General features: G+C 39.5%; 1 protein-coding gene across 1 annotated transcript in view; it reads left to right on the top strand.

Moving 5' to 3' along the window:
* Positions 1-23,363, top strand: part of LOC122551725 (low-density lipoprotein receptor-related protein 1-like) — a 1,892,490-nt gene that overhangs the window by 666,875 nt on the left and 1,202,252 nt on the right. Inside the window, exon 6 of the mRNA XM_043694091.1 lies at positions 12,472-12,735. Within this exon, the coding sequence (XP_043550026.1) occupies positions 12,472-12,735 (264 nt within the window). The remainder of the gene's footprint in view (positions 1-12,471; positions 12,736-23,363) is intronic.

Raw genomic sequence — 23,363 nt, 5'->3', positions numbered from 1 at the left:
GAGTAACATTAAATGACATTGAGTAGGCGAAGAGAGGGTGCTGCACTCTGTCTCTGAGCAAGCAAGTCAGAACCAGCAGAAGCTGCAACGTTCAGGATTTAAAAAGAAAAGCTGCAGGAGCAGTAATTGCTGTTACCAGCCAAGATTTGTGTGTCTTTTCTCTGACAGTTAGTGTTGAAAAAGACCAGTGGTGAGGTAAGGGAAACTTACTTTGACATCAAGGTAGCATTTACACAAGCAAGTTTACACATCAAGGGGAGGCACAGTGGCTCAGTGGTTAGCACTGCTGCCTCACAGTGCCAGGGTCCTGGATTCACTTCCAGCTCCTGGCGACTGTGTGGTGTTTGCACATTCTCCCCATGTCTGTGTGGGTTTCCTCTGGGTGCTCTGATTTCCTCCCTCAATCCAAAGATGTGCATGTTCGGTGAATTCACCATGCTAAATTGCCCATTGTGTTCAGGGATGTGTAGGTTAGGTGCATTATTTAGTGGCTAATATAGAGCGATAGGATTGGGTCTGGGAGGGTTACTCTTCAGAGGGTCATTGTGGACTTGTTGAACCGAAGAACCTGTTTCCACACTGTATGGATTCTATAGTAACTCATAACCACAAACAGAAACTGTTAAAAAAGCCCAGCAGGTCTAGCAACATCTGTTCAGAGAAAGCAGAGTTATTGTTTCTAGTCCAGTGGCGCCTTCTTCAGAACAAACGTTTTTCCAGCAATTTCTGTTTGTGTATCTGATTTCCAGATTTTTAAAAAAATTAGTAACTCATAATCCAAATAAAAGAGAATATAGGGAAAATTTTCTGCTGAGTGTAATCATTCCGAGTACAAAGGACAATTACAGTTCTTGTGGCTGGTCAGTCACTCCGTTCAAGATATCACAACAGGACATCATCATGTAATCTACGCCAAATCATCCAGATTCTTCAGCAATGACCTGCCTTCCATCATAGTGTCAAGAGTATCGAGGTCTGTTGATGATTTCATAATAATCACACCATTTGCATATTTCTCCGATACTGAAGTAGTCTGTTTCTATTTCCAGGAAGACCTGGGCAATATTCAAGCTTATGCTGATAAGTAACAAGTAACATTCATGCCATATGAAATTTAAACAATGACTATTTCCAAGAAGAGTGTATTTGGCATTGCTATTGATGAGAAATTAAATTGGGCCAGCCATGTAAATAGCATAACAATCAGCAGGTTGGAGGCGAGGAATTCTCGAGTTTTAAAAACTCATCACCTGAATCCTTGAATCCTGTCTGCCATCTACAAAGTATAATTTTGGAGTATGATGAAATATAATCACTGGGTGAGTACAGGTCCAACAACATCCAGGACAAAGCAGTCCACATGCACAACCTTCAAATTTCACTTCCTCCAACAGCAATGCACAATGGCAGTAGAATGTTCCATCTTCAAGATGTGCTGCAATAATTCACCAAGGCCCCTGAAACAGTAATTTCCAAACCTGTGAACTCTACCAACTCGAAGGCCAAAAGCAGCACGGTGGCTCAGTGGTTAGCACTGCTGCCTCACAGCAACAGGGTCCCAGGTTTGATTCCAGCCTTGGGCGACTGTCTGTGTGGAGTTTGCGCATTCTCCCCATGTCTGCGTGGGTTTCCTCTGGGTGCTCCGGTTTCCTCCCACAGTCCAAAGATGTGCAGGTCAGGTGAATTGGCCATAATAAATTTGCCCAAACTGTTAGGTACATTAGTCAGAGGGAAATGGGTTTGGTTGGGTTACTCTTCGAAGGGTCAGTGTGGACATGTTTGGCCAAAAGGCCTGTTTCCACACTGTAGATAATCTAATAAAAAATCTCATGCATAGAATCACCAGTGCCTACAACTTCCCCTTGAAGCCCCTTACTATCCTGACTTGGATCTAATTTGCTATTCCCTTAATGTCACTGATCAAGATCCTGGAATTCTCTTTCGAACAATACTGCAGGTGTGCCCATTCCCCATGGATTACAGTAGTTCAGGAAAGCACTTTCTCACTATCTCTGAGAGCAATTAAGAATGGGCAATAAATGCTGGTATAGCTAGCAATGCCCACATCCTGTGAACGAATACATTTTAAAATATCTTTTTGATTTTCTTCTTTCATATCGCCTGATGTGACTGAGCATCATATTTTGCGTTAGAACTCTCCTATGCAATATCCTGGAATGTTTTTCGGTGTAAAGTCCCTTATATAAATACAAGGTGCTATTCTTATCATAACTGACAAAATTCTGCTTGAAAGACAAGTCTAATAAGGCTTCTCTTAATCAAAACATTTCCCATTTCAATTTAAAATTGATAAGCTTCTCTCAACTTTAGTTTCTCCATTGACATCGATTAAAAAAGATATATCATCACAATTTGGAACATCATAATTGCAAATGACAGGAAATGCAGTATTCCATTGGGTCATTCTGCATTCACCTAGGCCTGAAAATAGATTGAGATGATTAGAATTCTTGTTTTAGCATGGCAAGTTAAATCTAGGATCAGTTTGAAATCAATATTGTGTCAAGTAGATGAGCAGGAAAGTATGTCTAAGTCCCTGAATCCTTACAGTCAAACTGATTAGATTAGATTCCCTACAGTATCAAAACAGGCCCTTTGGCCCAACAAGTCCACACCAACCTTCCGAAGAGTAACCCACCCAGACCCATTCCCCAAACCTATCACTCCACATTGACCACTCAATAATGCACCTAGCCTGCACATCCCTGAACACTATGGGCAATTTTGCATGGCCAATTCACCTAACCTGCACATCTTTGGATTGTGGGAGGAAACTGGAGCAATCCCACAAAGACACAGGGAGAATGTGCAAATTCCCAAGGTGGGAATCAAACCCAGGTCTCTGGTGCTGTGAGGCAGCAGTGCTAACTACTGAGTCACCGTGCCACTCCTTCACAAAACAAATTGTAAGTGTGCTTATGGGTCCCTATACATTACTATCAAATTCTCAGATAGTGAACAACATTACTGTTCCAAACTCAGTCCTCAACTGCAGCAAATTAACCTTGAGTTTTGAAGCTGGATTTTTGAAGCAAATGTATTTAACATTGTCTTTATTCTGTGTCTTTATCCCCAAGTCCGAAACTTTTAAATTCCTTCCTGAACTCTCTCCACCTCTTTCTTTCAGGTGTTCATTAAAACCACCTCCTTGACGAAGCTTTGTTCCTCCAGGATTCTAACTCTTTGGCTGTTCCATGTTATATTCTATCATTACACTCTTGTGAAAGACTTTTTTTATGTTAAGATTGTCATATAATTATAAGCATTTGTGGGGTGTGGCACACCATAAGATTTGTCTCTATTTTCATTTTATTATCTGATGTGGAAGGTAAAATTTCTGAAGGAGTTTAGGAAAAAGTGTGAAGTCATTGTAACATGAACATTATGTGTCATACAGTTCGTAAGTGGAGGCAAAGCATTCTGTTCATATTTTTAGATTGAGAAGATCCAACTGTACAAGTTCCCTTAGAATCTGCTAGGCCAAATGTATGTGTATTTATTTTTATCATGCAATAGATTATCTTGCTATCTAAGAACGATGCTGTACTGACTTATTCTGTCCAATGAATGACTACATAAACCCAAGATAAAGCAATGGACATTGGTGGCAATGTACACTCTAAATAACCCCTTCCCACTACCACAATCCAGTAGAGATGGCAACTGTCATAAGGAATAGTCATAAAATGTCACATGATTACAGCTGTGTGGATTTAAATCTACCACGAAGTGCAAAGATCCAGAAGGAAAGAGAAATAACAGCAAGGGAATTTACCTCTTTACAAGCAATATAATTTGAAGAAGACACAGACGGCCATTAAATAGCTGGAAAATATCTACCAACATTGAGAGACAGCAGCAGTAAAGAGTGCAATAAGTCAAACCTCACCCTCCAAAGATGTATCTTCATTCAGAAATTAGTAAAGACCACTTGAGTAAAAGTGTGGTCTGGGAAATAAGAGAAAATCCAACCAAACTTAGAAAATGCAGATACTTTAGTGAAGGAGGATCTGCAAGTTGGAACTGAAGACTCCAGGAAGTGAAGCAAGGATCCATAAGGGAAAAGGGAATAACTTTATAACAAATGGTGCAAATACCAAAAAGGGAAGAAGTTGCATAAAGTTTCTGATGGGACTAATATTCATGGTGTTGCATTGGCTTCACCAATTCTACTGATGTCTCTCACAGTCTGTGATTGGAGAGGAGAAATATTAGCTTTCAGAGGAATCAAGAATTTCTGTAACAGCTTTCTCAGGTCCTAGTAGATATAGCTAACCAACTGTAGTCATACATAATGCTATCCTGTAGTAAACCTTCGTGATATTTCAGAACAGTGCCTCTTCTGTTCATCCTCTAAGGTGCTCTATCCTCTATCTCCAATCCCTAGATTACAAAATAAAGCAAAGACGAAGGAGGATTAGTGGCAACAAACACGCTCAAACAACCCACTTCCAATATCATACAGTAGAGGTGGAAAATACCACAAAGCATTAGGAATGGTCATTTCAGAGAAACACAACTTTGTCCAGGCAGCCAACTGAGTCTAACTTGTCTTTGTTCAAGTTGTTCAAGTGATTTGTCAAGCTATTTAACATGTAACCATCATCTAAGCAAATTTGTTAACAAATCAAGCTTTGCCAGTTGTAGTTTAAAGAAAATATATCTCTACCAATTGTTTCTGCAATAAAACAAAATATAAAAGATACACCACATATTTCATGATGCCAGTAGCAAACTTAACAATTCCCTTGATAAAAGCAATGGATGTTATAGGATCCCTTGGGGGTACATGATGGCTCAGCACAAACAAAAGGTGTATTCATCTTTAATGTTTCCTAAGCATAATGAGACCCAGCAGCACAAATGTGCATGAAAGATCATAAATTCTCGATCCATGAAAATCTCCAGATGAGCACAAACTTTTGGTGTTTATCTCTGTCTTCTCAACTCAAACTGCAAAGGCCAAAAGAATCCTTCTAATTAAATTGCATCCAACTCTGCACCAGGTTGAAATAGGGAATAAAAAAAATGGAAATAAAAACAGAAAATGCTGGAGGATCTCTGAAGTTGCTGAGTTCTTAAGAAATGTCATATTTGAATAGAAGTTAAGTTTGTTTCTCTCTCCAAGCTTCTCCAGCATATTCTGTTTTCATTGTTGAAAGAGTGAACATTGCAACAATTCCAGCTGGATTTGATTTGTTTGTTTAATGGCCATCACATTGTTCGATTTTAAACCATATATCAAGTACTTGTAGCTATGTGAAACTAGGAGTTCTGAAAGCAGCTTTGGTCAATATTTTTATACAATTCAGAGGTGATACAAAGACTTTCAGAGAACTTTTCAAAACAAAGACCATTAGTGTCTACAGGGCTTAATTTTCTCTGAACTGGTACATCAGAGAGCGCTCACTTTTAAAATTTATCCTTATTCTGTACTAAGCGTTGAAATGCTAGTCAGAATCCTTTAACAAGCAATTAAATACTAAGAGCTTTGCAACTTGAAAAGCACACGTTACATATTGTTGAGCTGTGCATTATAATAATGATTTTTGGAAGTTCAACAAGGAGATGTTGAGAATAAATCATGTCAAAAACCTTTTGCGTTCAAGAAATTCTGCCTGACAACAGCTCTCTGGTTGAGTTGCAGAGTGATAAATGCTACTAGGGATGAGCAGAGAGGGTGAAAACATCCAGCCTGCAGGCAAATTCTCTCTGTCTCTGCCTTCATGTGGAGCCAGAGACGGATTCCAGAGAGTTTAGAAGGGAGAAAAAAATCACAAAAGATCCGAGTTCACTGGAACAATTCAAAATTCAAAGGTGACTATCATAGAGTCATAGAGATGTACAGCATGGAAACAGACCCTTCAGTCCAACCCGTCCATGCCGACCAGATATCCCAACCCAATCTAGTCCCACCTGCCAGCACCCGGCCCATATCCCTCCAAACACTTCCTATTCATATACCCATCCAAATGCCTCTTAAATGTTGCAATTGTACCAGCCTCCACCACATCCTCTGGCAGCTCATTCCATACACATACCACCCTCTGCGTGAAAAAGTTGCCCCGTACGTCTCTTTTACATCTCTCCCCTCTTACCCTAAATCTGTGCCCTCTAGTTCTGGACTCCCCGACCCCAGGGAAAAACTTTGCCTATTTATCCTATCCACACCTTCTTCACTATCCTATTTACCTGCAACTCCACTTTCAAGGAGCTAAGAACCTGCACTCCAAGATCTCTTTGTTCAGCAACACTCCCTAGGACCTTACCATTAAGAGTATAAGTCCTGCTAAGATTTGTTTTCCCAAAATGCAGCACCTTGCATTTATCTGAATTAAACTCCATCTGCCACTTCACAGCCCATTGTCCCACCTGGTCCAGATCCTGTTGTAACCTGAGATAATCCTTTTCGCTGTCCACTACACACACAGACAACAGCATCTCATCATTGCAAAATCAAAAGGACTCTGAGAAATAAATGAAATTTCCATCTTGCGGTCTTCACAACTCAATTTACCCTGTCTATATTGTTTTCCGAACAGAGTTAATGTGTTAGATGTCCCCTGTCTTGTCAAAGGAGGAAGAAGGCTTATGTTAGGATGAGAAGTGAAGGCTCAGTTAGGGCGATTGAGAGTTACAAGGTAGCCAGGAAACACCTGAAGGGAGAGCTAAGACGAATGAGAAGGAGACATGAGAAGTTGTTGGCGGATAGGATCAGGGACAACCCTAGAGCTTTCTATTGGTATATAAAGGATAAAAGAATTATGAGAGTAAGATTAGGGCCAATCAAGGGCGGTAGTGAGAAGTTGAGCGTGGAGTCAGAAGAGACAGGGGAAGTGCTAAATGAATACTTTTCATCAGTGTTCACAATGGAAAAAGACAATATTGTTGAGGAGAACACTGAGAAGCAGGCTATTAGTTTAGGTGGGATTGAGGTTCACAAGGAGGAGGTATTAGAAATTCTGGAAAGTGTGAAAATAGATAAATCCTTTGGGCCGGATGGAATTTATCCTAGGATTCTCTGGGAAGCCATGGAGGAGATTGCCAAGCCTTTGGCTTTGATTTTTATGTTTTCATTGTCGATAGGAATAGTACCAGAAGACTGGAGGAGAGCAATTGCTGTTCCCTTGTTCAAGAAGGGAAGTAGAGACAACCTAGGTAATTGTAGACCAGTGACCCTTATTTCAGTTGTGGGTGAAGTGTTGGAAAAGGTTATAAGAGAGAGAATTTATAATCATCTCAACAGGAATAAGTTGATTAGGGATAGTCAGCATGGTTTTGCGAAATGTAAGTTGTGCCTCTCAAACCTTTTTGAGTTCTTTGAGAAAGTGACCAAACAGGTGGATGAGGGTAAAACTGTTGATGTGGTGTGTATGAATTTCAGTAAGGCATTTGATAAGGTTCCCCATGGTAGGCTACTGCACAAAATACAAAGGCATGGGATTGAGGGCGTTTTAGCAGTTTGGATCAAAAATTGGCTAGCTGAAAGAAGACAGAGGGTGGTGGCTGATGGGAAATGTTCATCCTGGAGTTCAGCTATGAGTGGTGTACCGCAAGGATCTGTTTTGGCTTCACTGTTGTTTGGCATTTTTTATAAATGGCCTGGATGAGGGCATAGAAGGATGGGTTCGTAAATTTGAGGACAACATTAAGGTCACTACAATTGTAGATAGTGCCGAAGGATGTTGTAGGTTAAAGGATGGGTTCGTAAATTTGAGGACAACATTAAGGTCACTACAATCGTAGATAGTGCCGAAAGATGTTGTAGGTTACAGAGGTACATACATAAGCTGCAGAATTGGGCTGAGAGGTGGCAATTGGAGTTTAATGCAGAAAAGTGTGAGGTGATTCACTTGGAAAGAGTAACAGAAATGCAGAGTAATGGGGGAATGGTAAGATTCTCGGTAGTGTCGGTGAATAGAAAGATCTCGGTGTCCATGTACATAGATCACTCAAATTTGCCACTAGGGTTGATCGGGCTGTGAAGAAGGCATACAGTGTGTTAGCTTTTATTAGAAGATGGATCAAGTTTCACAACCATGAGATCATGCTGCAGCTGTACAAAATTCTGCTGCAGCCGCACTTGGAACATTGCTTGCAGTTCTGGTCACTGCATTTTAGGAAGGATGTGGAAGCTTTAGAAAGGGTTCAAAGGAGATTTACTAAGATGTTGCCTGGAATGGAGGGAAAGTCTTACGAGGAAAGTTTGAGAGACTTGAGGCCGTTGTCATTAGAGAGAAGAAAACTAAGAAGTGACTTAATTGAGGCCCATAAGATAATCAAAGGATTAGATCAGGTGGACAGTGAGAGCCATTTTCCAAGGATGGTGATGGCTAGCTCAAGGTGGCATAACTTCAAGTTGAAGGATGTTAGATATTAGGCAGATGTCAGAGGTAATTTCTTTACTCAGAGAGTAGTAGGGCATGGAATGCACTGCCTGCAACAGTAGCAGACTCGCCAACTTTACAGGCATTTAAAAGATCATTGGATAGGCATATGGATGAGAATGGAATAGTGTAGGTTAGATGGACTTCAGATTGGTTTCACAGGATGGCGCAACACCGAGGGCCTGTACTGCACTGTAATGTTCTATTTTTTTCTCTTTTGTCTGCGTGAATTGTAATTTAGTGACAATATGCGTGAGTGGATATTTGGACTTTTAAGGATTCTTTTGTTTCATTGTTCTTGCTTAATTTAAGTGCTACAGGAAATAGCGTTCATTTTTACTTTTACAGAAATAGCTTGGTGTGGTTTGCTTTTATCCTGGGTAGTAGTCATTCAGGCACATCAGTATCTCGTTGGTCTAATTTGGTTTCTTGTGCAATTACATGCTTTGTGAAAGGAAGGAAGCATGATTATCAGTACATTGTTCCCAGTTAAGTTGTGATAGGAGAGAAACTGGAGCCGGAACAGGAGTCTGGACCTAGTGCTATGTAATGAACCAGACTTTATAAAAAATCTTAAAGTAAGGGAACACTTAGGAAGCAGCGATCATAATATGCAGAGTTCAGTCTGCAGTTTGAAAGAGAGAAGGCAAAATCGGATGTAATGGTGTTACAGTTAAATGTATCAAAGAAAAAGAGAGATCCTATAAAGTGGCCAAGAGCACTGGGAAATCAGAAGATTGGGAAGGCTACAAAAACAAATAGAGGATAACAAAGAGAGAAATAAGGAAGGAGAGGATCAAATATGAAGGTAGGCTAGCCAGTAACCTAGTGATGGGAGATACGGAAATAGCTGGAGAACTTAATAAGTACTTTGCGTCAGTCTTCACAGTGGAAGACATGAGTAATATCCCAACAATTAAAGGGAGTCAGGGGGCTGAGTTGAGTCTGGTTGCCATTACTAAAGTGAAAGTGCTAGAAAAGCTAAAAGGTCTTAAAATTGATAAATCTCCTGGCCCTGATGGGTTACATCCTAGAGTTCTGAGGGAGGTGGCTGAGGAAATAGTGGAGGTGTTGGTTGAGATCTTTCAAAAGTCACTGGAGTCAGGGAAAGTCCCGGATGATTGGAAGATCACTGTTGTAACCCCTTGTTCAAGAAAGGATCAAAGCAAAAGATGGAAAATTATAGGCCAATAGCTTAACCTCTGTTGTTGGTAAAATTCTAGAATCCATCATTAAGGATGAGGTTTCTAAATTCTTGGAAGAGCAGGGTCGGATTAGAACAAGTCAACATGGATTTAGTAAGGGGAGGTCGTGCCTGACAAACTTGTTGGAGTTCTTTGAAGAGGTGACAAGTAGGTTAGACCGGGGATACCCAGTGGATGTGATCTTCCAAAAGGCCTTTGATAAGGAGGCTGCTGAGCAAGGTGAGGGCCCATGGTGTTCGAGGTGAGCTACTGGTATGGATTGAGGATTGGCTGTCTGACAGAAGGCAGAGAGTTGGGATAAAAGGTTCTTTTTTGGAATGGCAGCCGGTGACAAGCGGTGTCCCGCAGGGTTCAATGTTGGGGCTGCAGCTGTTCACATTATATATTAATGATCTGGATGAAGGGACTGGGGGCATTCTAACGAAGTTTGCCGATGATACAAAGTTAGGTGAACAGGCAGGTAATACTGAGGAAGTGGGGAGGCTGCAGAAGGATCTAGACAGTTTGGAAGAGTGGTCCAGGAAATGGCTGATGGAATTCAATGTGAACAAATCTTTACCTTCTCACCTTAAACTCAACTTTGGAGTCCCCAAACTTGGATAAAGTCCTTGGCTGTTTACCCTCATAGGCTTGGCCCTTCATGATTTTATAAACCTCTATAAGGTTATCCCCCCAGCCTCTGACACTCCAGGGAAAATAATCCCAGCCTATTCAGCCTCTGCTTACAGCTCAAACCCCAGCAACATCATTGTAAATCTTTTCTGAATACTTTCAAATTTCAAACATCTTTCCTATCTCAGGATACCAGAACTGAATGCAATATTCCAAATGTAGCCTAACCAATGTCATATACATGACATCCCACTGCTATACTCAATGTACTAGCCAATAAAGGCTAGTGCACCAATGCCTTCTTTACTACCTTGTCTACCTGTGACTCCAACTTCCAGGAACTATGAACCTGCATCCCAAGGTCTCTCTGTTCAGAAACACTCCCCAGACCCTACCGTTAAGTAAATAAATCTCACCCTGATTTGCCTGACCAAAATTAACACTTCATATTTATCAAACTTAAACTCCATCTGCCACTCCTTGGCCCATCATCACATCAGATCAAGGTCCTGTCATACTTTGAGATAACCTTCTTCACTGTCAACTACACTACCAATTTTGGTGTCATCTGCAAACTTACTAACTATCCCTCCTATGTTCATATTGAAATCATTTACTTAAAGAACAAAAAGCAGCGGACCCAGCACTGATCCTTGTGGCACACTGCTGGTCGCAGGCCTCCAGTCCGATAAACAACCCCCCACCAGCATCCTCTGCCTCCTATCTTCAAGTCAATTTTGCATCCAAATGGGTAGCTCTCCTTGGATTCCATGTCATCTAACTTTGCTAACTAGTCTACCATGTGAAACCTTGTCAAACATCGTACTGATGTCCATACAAACAACGTCCAGTGCTCTTCCTTCATCAATTTTCTTTGAAACTTCTTCAGAAAATTCCTGGACCTAATTTGATTATGCAGGGAAAACAATCACTGGTGGGAGGTGGGAGTGGGGACAATCATTCGACAAGGTTGCCCTTTACAAAGTAGTCATCTGTTCTTCTGCCTGAAGTAATGGCATAGCCTGAGACTGGACACCACATTGTGCAGTCTGCCTCCTTTCAGCATCTTAATGAGCTTATCTGCCTGTCTGATTCATGGAGGTTGTCAGTATTGAAGAGCTCCAGACCCATGTTAGGCTAAATGATCACATTTGAAATTTGTTTCAGTGGATTGTCTCACCATACCCAGACGCCTCCACCTGCATTCTATGCCTGGGTATGGCCCAATGCCTGTGTGATTGTCCAACAGAAATCTAATTTCAGTGGAATTTGGCAATGTTGTCAAGTTTTCTTTTTCCCATGACTGGTATCTTTGCCGTTGCACAGTGACAGGTTAATCGATCCTTTGTTGTTGAAACTCAATTGATACCATGATATTTGGAGTCACTGAGCTGATGTGAAATATCAAAACAATATTATGATTTCTTAATTTAAACAAACAATTAATATTTTATCCTTTTAAAACAAGTACATTTTGAATGCTCGACACCTTGGGCACATTTCAAGAGCATACATTTGGAATTTCCTGGAGTTTTCTCTTTTGCTGATAATAAGTTACACTGCATGAAGGTTCAGGCTAGCAGTGGAAATTCAAGTAAGGGTCTCACAATTCCCAGCCTCACATCTAAATATTCTGAACATTTATCATTGGCAGGGAAAAAAGTGAGAACTGCAGATGCTGGAGATCAGAGTCAAACAGTGGTGCTGGAAAAGCACAGCAAGTCAGGCAGCATCCGAGGAGCAAGAGAGTCAACGTTCCTACTGTGCTTTTCCAGTGCCACACTTTTTGACTTTTATCATAGACTATCTGAAGACATTGACTTAATGTCTCCATGAAGGAGCCTGACAATCTTGGAGAGAAACAGTTGGATAGTTGCATTCTGCTCTTCTCCCCTTTGAAAATCTCGTAACAAGGATGGCTGTCTTGCTGCTGACAGGGAATTTGATCCCTTTTTTAAAAGATGTTGAGCAAAGTTAAGAACTATATCAATACAGTTTTCATTGATAACTTGGTTGGTATCCAATGTGCATTTATTTTGTCATAAAGTAAATATCAGTTTTACTTCTCAATGCACCATTTTAAGCCAGATTATCACAATAAATTAAATAATTCCCATTTTGTGCTGCAAATGAATATATTCCACTTTAATTTTCAAGTTCTGGGTTAATCAATATTTTGTGTTTTTAAGGTCATTATGAAGAAGTTTTTTTTAAATGAAATTCATGATTAATTTAATCTTTTCCAGAAACCTTTGCTCGGCAACCTATACTTTTGATTGCTAATGTTAAAAGTATTGTGGTGACCAGTCTGAATGGATCAAGTATTCCTGGTCAGAATTCTGTCACTGCTAATGGAATCATTGCACTGGATTTTATTTATGATGAGGAGCTGGTCTGCTGGATAATAGCTGAAGAAATGTCTACTCATGCTGAACTGAAATGTGCCAAGCTGACACCACTGAATGGATTTACTGAAGAGAGAGTCATCAATATTTCACATAGCCTCCACAGTGAGTATTTTCAGCATCTAGAAATACTTAAGCATTCATCGTTAAATTATGTTTTAAATTTGTAATCAACCCATTGCAATGTACTTTGTATTACTACATTGAATGCCTTTGACAAAGTCTAAAGAATGTTAAATATTTCACAAGCTTTGAAAGGTTGTTAATTCAATGATGATAACTAAATTAAAACGCAATCATATAAATATGGAAGTTCGCTTTAAAAATACTTTGATTTTCTAGGAAAAGTGAGGGTCACGATAATTTCATGTTTGTAACATCTTTGTTGCTATGAGGAAATACAGGTACCTTGTGCCATGCCCATCAACCAGTATATCAGAGTAGGTTTAAGAGATGCAGTATATTAGTAAAGCTTAAACAGACATATTTATGATATCATCACTGTTTCATAGCATGTGACCGGAGAGAGAAAGATATCAGACTCCATCTTAGCTCAAATTACTTTTCTGAAGAGGAATCTCAAAGAGGTTCATTGAGTTAAAGTCATCACTTTCCTGCCAGTTGATGCCTTCATTAACATTTTGCTTGAGGATGGATTCAAGGTAAGAACCATCAGCAGGTCAACAACATTTGAGTACTGCCAACACTATTTCAGCAGTCAGCAAAATATACCTCAAGAAAGAAAAGGTAACAGATGCCATTTGTCACACCTACCCAAATGCTGTTCACTCTAGTTTTTCTTCAGATATGAAAAGCATGTAGCACAAGAGACATTGGACAGATATGTGCAAGAAATCTGGTTCCAAAGACAAAGTCAGACACTAGTACAAAACACTTGGGACAACATCGCAAAACCAGTAGCAAGGAAAGTGTTGAGACAGTACACAGTTGCAAACACATCAATGAAAGCAAAATACTGGAACAATTGAAAGAAACACAAAAATCCTGGAGAAATTCAACATTCACAAGTAACAACATACCTATGGCAGCATCTGTGGAGAGAGAATAAAATTGATGTTTTAAATCCAAAATGATTTCTTCAGAAAACCATCAATGAATTTCAGAATCAACCAAACAAAAGGCAAATTTTACAAGATGACTAAGCTTTCTATATTATTAACTTCACTCACCACATCAATGGTGTAAGATGATAGGAAGTTTTTGGAATTGTTACCATCATATGTCCTGAAGATTTAGGTCTATATACATTAAAAAGTAAAATTGATGCAAGAGCTAGTACCAAAATATTACTATCATGATACATTACTGCAAGTTATGTATCTCAGTACATGACAGTCCACAGTACAGAGCCAGTGTGAGCAATTACAATCAGCAACGGCTGAAAATGACTGACTACAAGCCTTGTAGTCGTTTATTATCCAGAGATAGTCAGACAGTGTTAAGTTCCTGAGGAGCTTTTTTTCATTTTTGTTGTACACAGACAAACTTGCTTTATCGTAACAAGTTATTTACCAGAACAAACAAGTTCTAATGCCAAAAGTAATTTACCAATATGTCATGTGCATATTTTACAGGAAACAAGGGTATTGTGAAAATGGTAAATACTCTAAGTCTTTTCCACAGGGTGGGAAAGTCCAAATCTAGAGGGTATAGGTTTAAGGTGAGAGGGGAAAGATTTAAAGGGGATCTAAGTGTTAACTTTTTCATGCAGAGAGTAGCGCATGTGTGGAATGAGCTGCCAGAGGAAGTGGTGCAGACTGGTACAATTACAATATGTTAAAAGGCACCTGCATGAGTATATGAACAGGAAGGGTGTAGAGGGATATGTGCCAAGTGCTGGCAAATGGTACTAGATTTATTGAGGTTATCTGGTTGGCATGGATGAGTTAAACCATGCTGTATATTTCTATGACTATAAATGCACAAGAACTGTGAAGCCAGGATGAATCAGGATAGCTAATGAATATATACGATCATATCAAATGTAATAACACTGGAAGCAGAGGGAGCATCCACAGCCACTCCTTGGATAAAAGTAGCAACAGACTTATTCACAGTGCTTGTGGAAAATTACTTCCTTGTCATGGTATCATAGAATCACTGCAGTGTGGAAACTGGCCCTTCAGCCCAACAGGTCCACACTGACCCTCCAAAGAGTAACCCACCCAGACCAATTCCCCAACCATATTATCTGATATTTACTCATGACTAATGCACCTAACCTACACATCCCTGAACACTATGGTCAATTTCCCAAGGTCAATTCACTTAACCTGCACATCTTTGGATTGTGGACGGAAACCAGAGCACCCAGGGAGAATGTGCAAACTCCACACAGACAGTCACCCGAGGCTGGAATAGAACCCGGGTCCTTGGTGCTGTGAGGCAGCAGTGCTAACCACTAAGCCCCTGTACCATCCCATTTGCTTCTCCAAATTTCCCATTGTTTGTTGACTTAGCAACAGAACAAGTGCAGCCATTGCAGGCACAATAAGTCCTGTTCATTTCATGTCCTCGTATGGATGATGTCTGACAACAAACTACAAATCACGGGCAGAAAATATCACAACAAGTGATGAATATCACATCATCATTTACTATCCACACTCAAACGGTGCAGCAGAGCAGACAATACATACAATCAAATCAATGACAATTCAATCCAAACAACAAAGCAGGATATTTACAGTGCATTATAGATTTTTACACAACATCAGTAGACAAAGGAGACAGTGAGGTCTGCAGTTGCAGAAGATCAGAGGTGAGAATGTGTTGCTGGAAAAATACAGCAGGTCAGGCAGCATCCGAGGAGCAGGAGGATCGATGTTTCAGGCCCGGAGCCCTTCTTCAGGAATGGCCTCATTCCTGAAGAAGGGCTCCAGCCCGAATCATCGATTTTCCTGCTCCTTGGATGCTGCCTGACTTGCTGCGTTTTTCCAGCAACACACTCTCAACCAGTAGACAAAGGATTACTGTTCCTAGCACAACTTATGTTGAGAAGGTAAATGCAGATGACCTTGCCCAGCAACCAATTGTCTAACCATTCTGAGGCACAAGACATTCTTCTTCAAATGCAAAGGAGAATTAAAGAGATGCATAATGAATGAGCAAATGTAAGACTACCACGGTTATGCACAAGGCAGTGGATCTAAGGGGGCCTTGTATTAAATTGTAAAGGAGATGAAGCCAGCTCAGATGTATATATAACACACTAATCATGCATGGAGAATGAGGACGAAACCTGCAATGATGATGATTGAAATATGTTCTAATCAATCTGGCGAAAGAGTGTTTATGACACACCTCTAGAGTAGCTAGGAGCTGAAACTAGGCCTCATTTCTCAGAGGCAGGGACATAGCACAGTGCTACAAGACCCCTTTGATGTTTCAACCCAGGGAATTTGTGCATGTGAAATGAACGTGATACCCACTACACTGAAGAAACATAACATGATGATGATGATTGAATGCTGCTGTCAAGTGACAGCAATCAATTGGAAGGCAACCAAGTTGCCAAACCAGTGCTGCAGAGTTTCATGCATACCTGTCCAGATGGGTATATGATCACTAAGTTGAGAAATCTTCAAAACATTACATGGACATTTGAATTGTTAATCTTTTAAACTGTTTCAGCTATTGCATAATTATTGAATGTGCAACGTGCGTGTATGTACAACAATTTATACCTATTTGGGTTAAGTTTTAATTTTTGGAAAATTGGGGCTATTGTGTCTGTCAGTATTTCAGTATATTTCTTTAAGAGACATAGTATGTGGCATTACTTTAAAAAACATGGGATTGATATCATGATATCATTTCACTGTATCATAGCATGTGACCTAAGAGTGTAATGATCTCAGATTTCATCCCAACTCTGATCACTTGAAGTATGTTGCTTGATGTAACTGAGTAACCTAACACTAGCCCAGGTTCTTAATGTGTCTGTGAATGTAACATTTGTATAAAATAGCCACTGGTGATAAATGGCTATTGTATCTTTTAAAATCACATTATCCACCTCAATGATATGAAGGATAACATGATAACAAATAAAAACATCCAGTTGGAGGCAAAGCCTACAACAATGCATTTGCTCAATGATGCAGGCTAGTTTTGTGTATTAATCACTATGGCCCACTCCAGTGAACAAAATGAGTCCTAACTATTACAGAAATTATTCTATGGCTCGTCTGGCAATATCTGTTTCAATAGACAATTGGTGATGATTGCTGCGTCTAAGCTTGACACAGTGGGCAGGATGTTTATTGCAAATGACTAATAACATTGGTAGAAGATAATGCACATTTTTGAGCTTGGGTAAGTTTCTATTATGCTCAATGTAGTTTCATTGCTGACTTGCTGAATGAGCAGTGATAGGCAGCTTCTCACTCCCAGCGATCAAAAACCAAATGGTTCCTTTGTGGAGCCGAGCCAGAAATACTCACTTTCAAACTTGAGTGTGGGGAGGTGAGGGTCTGTGAGAGGTCATATCACTAAAGGAGAGCAAGGTACAAAGGGATCAACAGAAAAGTTTTCTTTTGTTAAGTTAGGACAGTTCAGGCCTTTCAAAAGTAATTGGCAGAGCTGTTTTTGTTTAGTTTTATTTTGGAGCAGCCTACTACAGTTGTATAAGCATAACTCATCTGGTAGTTCTGAGCATTCAGTCCAGACAGAGAAAAACATATTAGTTTCTCAATTCTCTGGGAGACATGCTGCCAGTCAATATTTATTCAGCAATGACACTAGATTGAGCTTAATTAATAGGATGATACGTGAACACAAAACTTGGTAAAATCTCCCAGTCATGTTATATGTCATTTTAAGTGCAGATCCAGTGGATGACCAACATTTAATTGAAGTCCCAGGGTTTTGGACTCTTAATTCAAATGCATTTGATAAAGGTAGTGGCTTTCTATTTCAATCTCAGTGCAAAAGTTGAGTAGATGGATGCTGCCTGACCTGCTGTGCTTTTTCAGCAGCACTCTAATCTAGACTCTGGTTTCCAGCATGTGCAGTTCTTGTCTTCACAAAAGTTGAGTAGGTTGAGTCTAAAACAGCAAGTGAGCTGTAATTTTGTTTTAAGAAATTGTCTGCTACTATTTTGTTCATCCTGTAAAATAGGATGCAAACTGACAAAAATCTTTCTGAAAACTCCTCAACATCACAGAATTACAGAAGTATTATGGCATAGAAGGAGGCTATTCAGCCTGTTGCGTCTACACTGCCTTGTTAAATCGGCACCATTATGTAGTACCAGTTACCTCCTGTTGCACCATTTCCTGCACGTTACTTTTATTCAAAAGAATCATCCAATGCATTTGCTTCCCATACCCTAACTACTTACTGAGTGAAAAAGATTTTCTTTTCTCCGCTCTTGCTTCTTTTGCAGATCATGTTAAATCCGTGCATTCTTGTTCTCTGGTTCCATTTACCAGCGAGAACAGTTTCGCCTGATCTACTTTTTTCAGCCTGCTCATGATTTCAAAAACCTCTGTTGAATTTCCTCTGAGCCTTCTTCATTGCAAGGAGGCAGGGCCAGTCTCTCCTGAAGACTGAAGTTCCACATCCCTCAAGCCATCGTTGTAAACTGCTTCTGTACTATTTCTAAAACATTCATTTCCCTTCTATAATATGACACCCATATTATAGTAGAAAATGTGTGGCTGGAAAAGCTCAGCAGGTCAGGCAGCATCCAGGGAACAGGAGAATCGACGTTTCGGGCATAAGCCTGAAGAAGGGCTTATGCCCGAAATGTCGATTCTCCTGTTCCCTGGATGCTGCCTGACCTGCTGCGCTTTTCCAGCAACACATTTTCAGCTCTGATCTCCAGCATCTGCAGACCTCACTTTCTACCCATATTATAGTACTTTTGTTGATGTTGATTATGAGTCCCAAATGGCTTTTTGTGTAATTTATTCCTGCACTTTGTCCCACTGTCATGGAATATGTGGTTCTCTTCTTTATGTGTCTTTTTTGACCTTCTGCTGTTAATTATTTTGTTTTATTTGCCATCATTTACAACTTTTACATTGCTCTTTAAGACTGAAATCTCGGGGCTGAGATTTCCAAAGGTCTCTGGTTTGAGATTCGTGTGGGTGAGATTTTGAAATTACAGTCTATGTTGGCATCTCAGGATCCCAAAGACTCCAAGATAGTTTTGAATTTTCAAAGTGTTAGGGGGGTGGTGTGGTTTTATAGGGTGGGGATTTTGGGAGGAATGAGGAACAGCCTTGCCACCAATGAACAGTTCTTTAAGCTCCTTTAGATTATTGCTGTTGGGATCTGTCCAGAACCAGATGCAGATTTCAAGTATTTTTCCACGTGAGCTTGAACTATCAGGGATAGTCGAGGGAACTTGTGCCAGGAGTTGGAGGAGGTAGGGGTGGTCCTTTAATGAATACTTTGCTTCAATATTCAATACTGAGAGGGACTTTGTTGTCTGACAGGACAACATAAAACCAGCTGATATGCCTGAACAGGTTGATGTTAAGAAGGACGATTTGCTGAATATTTTCAAAAACATAAGGATAGATAAGTCCCTTGGGCCAGAGGGAATATACCCAAGGTTACTATAGGAAGCGAGGGAAAAGATTGCTGCATCTTTGGTGATGATCTGTGCATCCTCGCTGTCCACTGGAGTAGTGCCAGATGATTGGAGGCGGGCAAATGTTATTCCTTTTTTCAAGAAATGGAATAGGGCTAATCCTGGGAATTACAGACCAGTTAGTCTTATGTATGTGGTGGGCAAATTATTGGAGAGGATTCTGAGAGACAGGATTTATGATTACTTGGAAAACCATCGTTTGATTAGAGACAGTCAACACGGCTTTGTGAGGGGTATGTAATGCCTCACAAGCCTTATTAAATTCTTTGAGGATGTGACAAAACACATTGATGAAGATAAAGCAGTTGATGTCATGTGCATGGATTTTAGCAAGGCATCCCCACGGTAGGCTAATTCTGAATGTAAGGTGGCATTGGATCGAGGAAAATCTGGCTATTTGGATACAGAATTGGCTGGCCCACAGAGGACAGAGGGTGATAGTAGATGGAAAGTATTCAGCCTGGAGCTCGGTGACCAGTGTGGTCTGCAGGGTCTGTTTTGGGACTTCTGCTGTTTGTGATTTTTATAAATGATTTGGATGAGGAAGTAGAATGGTGGGTTAGTAAGTTTGCCAATGACATGAAAGTTGGTGGAGTGGTCGATAATGTGGAGGGCTGTTGTAGGTTGCAACAGGACATTGACAGAATGCAAAACTAGGCTGATAAGTGGCAGATGGAGTTCAACCTGGAAAAATGGGAAATGATTCACTTTGGAAGGTCAAATTTTAATGGAAAATACAGGGTTGAAGGCAGGATTCTTGGCAGTGTGGAGGAACAGAGAAAACTTGGAGGTCCATGTCCATAGATCCCTCAAAGTGGCCACCCAAGTTGGTAGGGTTATTAAGAAGGCATATGGTGTATCGGCTTTCATTATCTGAGGAATTAAGTTTAAGAGCTGTGAAGTTATGCTGCAGCTCTATAGAGCCCTGGTTCGACCACAGGTGGAATATTGTGTTCAATTCTGTTCATCTTGTTATAGGAAGGATGTGGAAGCGTTTGAGAGAATGCAGAGGAGATTTACCAGGATGCTGCCAGGGTTGAAGAAAGATTGAGGAAGCTAAGGCATTTTTCATTGGAACAATAAAGGGTGAGAGGTGATCTTAGAGGTGTATAAGATGATGAGTGGCTTAGGTAGAGTGGATAATCAGAGACTTCTTCTCAAGGCAGAAATGGCTATCACAAGGAGGCATAACTTTGAGGTGATTGGACGAAGGTTTGGGGGGATGTCAGGGGTCAGTTCTTCACACAGAGAGTGGTGGGTGCATGTAATGCACTGCCAGCAGTGGTAATAGAATCAGATACATTAGTGACATTTAAGCGTCTCTTGGATAGGGATGTGGATGATAATAAGTTGAAGCGTATGTAGGTTAGTTCGATCTTAGAGTAGGATATAGTTGGCACAACAGCAGCTCACATTTGTGTAGCATCTTTAATGCAGTAAAACTTCCCAAGGTAATGATGTTAAGGATCATATTCATTATCTGAAATGCTCGAAAATCTTGAATGTATCCTCTGTGCATCAGTGAGCTGAGTTGTATGACTGGAGTATTACAGACTCTGAATTGTATTTTGCTTTTTTAGGATAATACTTCCCAATTCTGTTGAAAACCAAAACACTGAAGACCAATAATTCTCTTCAATTCCCATATTTATGTGTATATTGGTGAAGTACTTAGCCCCATCATATTTTCATTACATTTAAAGTCTATCAAAGTATATATGATGTGCTACATTTTGAATCACTTCCATATTTCATTTTATTCAATTGTCCAGTTCAGGTTTTGTGTTGGCATCAGCTGTCTATTTGATAATTTTATATTCAGCTTCTAAATCTAATCTGTTCATCTATATTAGAAATCATAATAAATCAATCATGGGACACATCACTCATCAGTTTCACACCTTTGCATAATTGCTGTAATATGTAGCTGCTGTTTCCTACCCTTTCTAAATTTCTAAAGTGTTTCCAGCTTTCACCTTAGAAGTTTGTTGTTTTAAATTAAAATATGGTGATACGGAATTTAGGTAACTACTTTCAGAAGTTTAGGTACACTGCAGCAATTAATAATTATTAATTTAAATATTTCAGTAATTCATAAGATGTAGAAAAATTGAAGTTTAGCCTGTGTTCTTTTATGTTGCTATCTATCTTTTGCAGATTGGTTTCAGATGGAGGTTCAAACAAGTCCTTGTCTTTCATCTCAATGGGAGATTAGGAGTATTTATTGGTCTACATTTGGTTTAATGTTTGTATTCAATAATCTTTCCCATAGTACGTTTGCTTAAAGTTTCCAACCACCTGTTAGTGATTAGTCATCATTGCCTATTTATTATAACTCTACATATGTACAAAGGATCAGATATCAAGAGATCAGTCCTTTTGTCTTTTCATGTCTTATAAACTCTATAACTGTACAGAGTTTCATTTGCATTTCATATGTATTAGTCAGCTGATTTAAAAATACATATATGTTTCTCCTTCGGAACAAATTAAACGGGATTAAAAAAAAACTTTGACACAATTATCTAGTTAGCCAATGGTGCACAACCAAAAGAAACTTCTGAGACCTTTCAGTGGTGAAAATTCAAGGATCCCTTGCACCCAGAAGGATACTACATCTAAAGATTGAGCTTAAAACACAATAAGATTGATTCTTTGACCTGTGTTTGCCTAAGCACAGTGTTTGCAATATGTAAATTAACCATTTATTTCAAGTTGATGTTGACCAAATAATTCATATTCCGAAAAACTTATAAATTCTTATTTTCCTCTTTAATTAAATTTCAGGGACAGAAAGCTGAAAATATTTAGCAAAATGATGAATTGTTCAAAAGAAACCTTCCATTTTTTCTGGTAGATTTTAAACAATTTAATTTTAACAGTTTGCAAAATTTTGGGAAGTCATCAATGATCAAATGGTATAGATGATGAGTTATAATTAATTTTCTAGTTATGATGGCCAGAATTCACATAAAGGTATTGAGTATTTTGACCAGCAATGTTATGATTAATGGTCACAATATTTTATCTGGCAGTTTAATTCTTCAGGGGAAAACAGCATTTACTTTTAAACTGGTTGAAAATATTGCTGCTGCTGCAAATAATCATTCTTGTAAAACACTGCTGAGGTTTTTTTTTACTATCTTGCCACTATTTATGTTGTGAAACTTGAAAGAGTTCTGAAAAGATTTATAAGGATGTTGCCAGGGTTGGAGGGTTTGAGCTATAGGGAGAGGCTGAATAAGCTGGAGTTATTTTCCCTGGAGTGTCAGAGGCTGAGGAGTGACCTTATAGGGTTTTATAAAATCATGAGGGGCATGGATAGGATAATTAGGCAAGGCCTTTTCCCTGAGAAGGGGGAGTCTAGAACTAGAGGGTACAGGCTTACAGTGAGAGGGGAAAGATTTAAAAGGGACCTAAGGAGCAACTTTTTCACACAGAGAGTGGCGCATGTATGGAATGAGCTGCCAGAGGAAATGTGGAAGCGGGTACAATTACAATTTAAAAAGCAGCTGGCTGGCTATATGAATAGGAAGGGTTTAAAGTGCTGGCAAATGGGACTAGACTAATTTAGGATATCTGACCAGCATGGATGAATTGGACCTAAAGGGTCTGTTTCCGTGTTTTTGACTTTATTTGCACTGAGGAATATCAGTAATGAATAGATTGCTCTATTTTGACTTTCACTTTCTGTTTCACGTTTTGGAATTAATTAGGTTGCAGGGATAGAGGCTTGTACCTCATTTACACATTTGAGCCCTGTTTGCTGCTTCTAAAAATCTGCTTGTATTTCTTCTGAAAACAATTTACATTTACGTTTAAGATAAGCATTTTCAGTAAGAAATTCACAAATGACAGGTGATGAATAAAGGAATGGCTCTCAATCCATCTGAACTTGTGTCAGCAGTTGTCATCTTTGTGCCATGCACTGAGAGACTTTGTCCGAAGTTAGAATAACATATGTTTTCCATTAAAATATATGCCTTCTGCTATTTATAATGGGGAATTAAATGATCTGTTATCAAAAGTTAAAGATATAAAGACTAAAATGTAGAAAATTGTGGTAGATGCAGGTACAGTTACAACATTTAAAAGACATTTGGATAGG

The sequence above is a fragment of the Chiloscyllium plagiosum genome, chromosome 7, assembly GCF_004010195.1.
Source record: "Chiloscyllium plagiosum isolate BGI_BamShark_2017 chromosome 7, ASM401019v2, whole genome shotgun sequence".
Taxonomy (NCBI): domain Eukaryota; kingdom Metazoa; phylum Chordata; class Chondrichthyes; order Orectolobiformes; family Hemiscylliidae; genus Chiloscyllium; species Chiloscyllium plagiosum.
The sequence above is the reverse complement of the archived record's forward strand: the minus strand, read 5'-3'. Positions and strand labels throughout refer to the sequence as shown.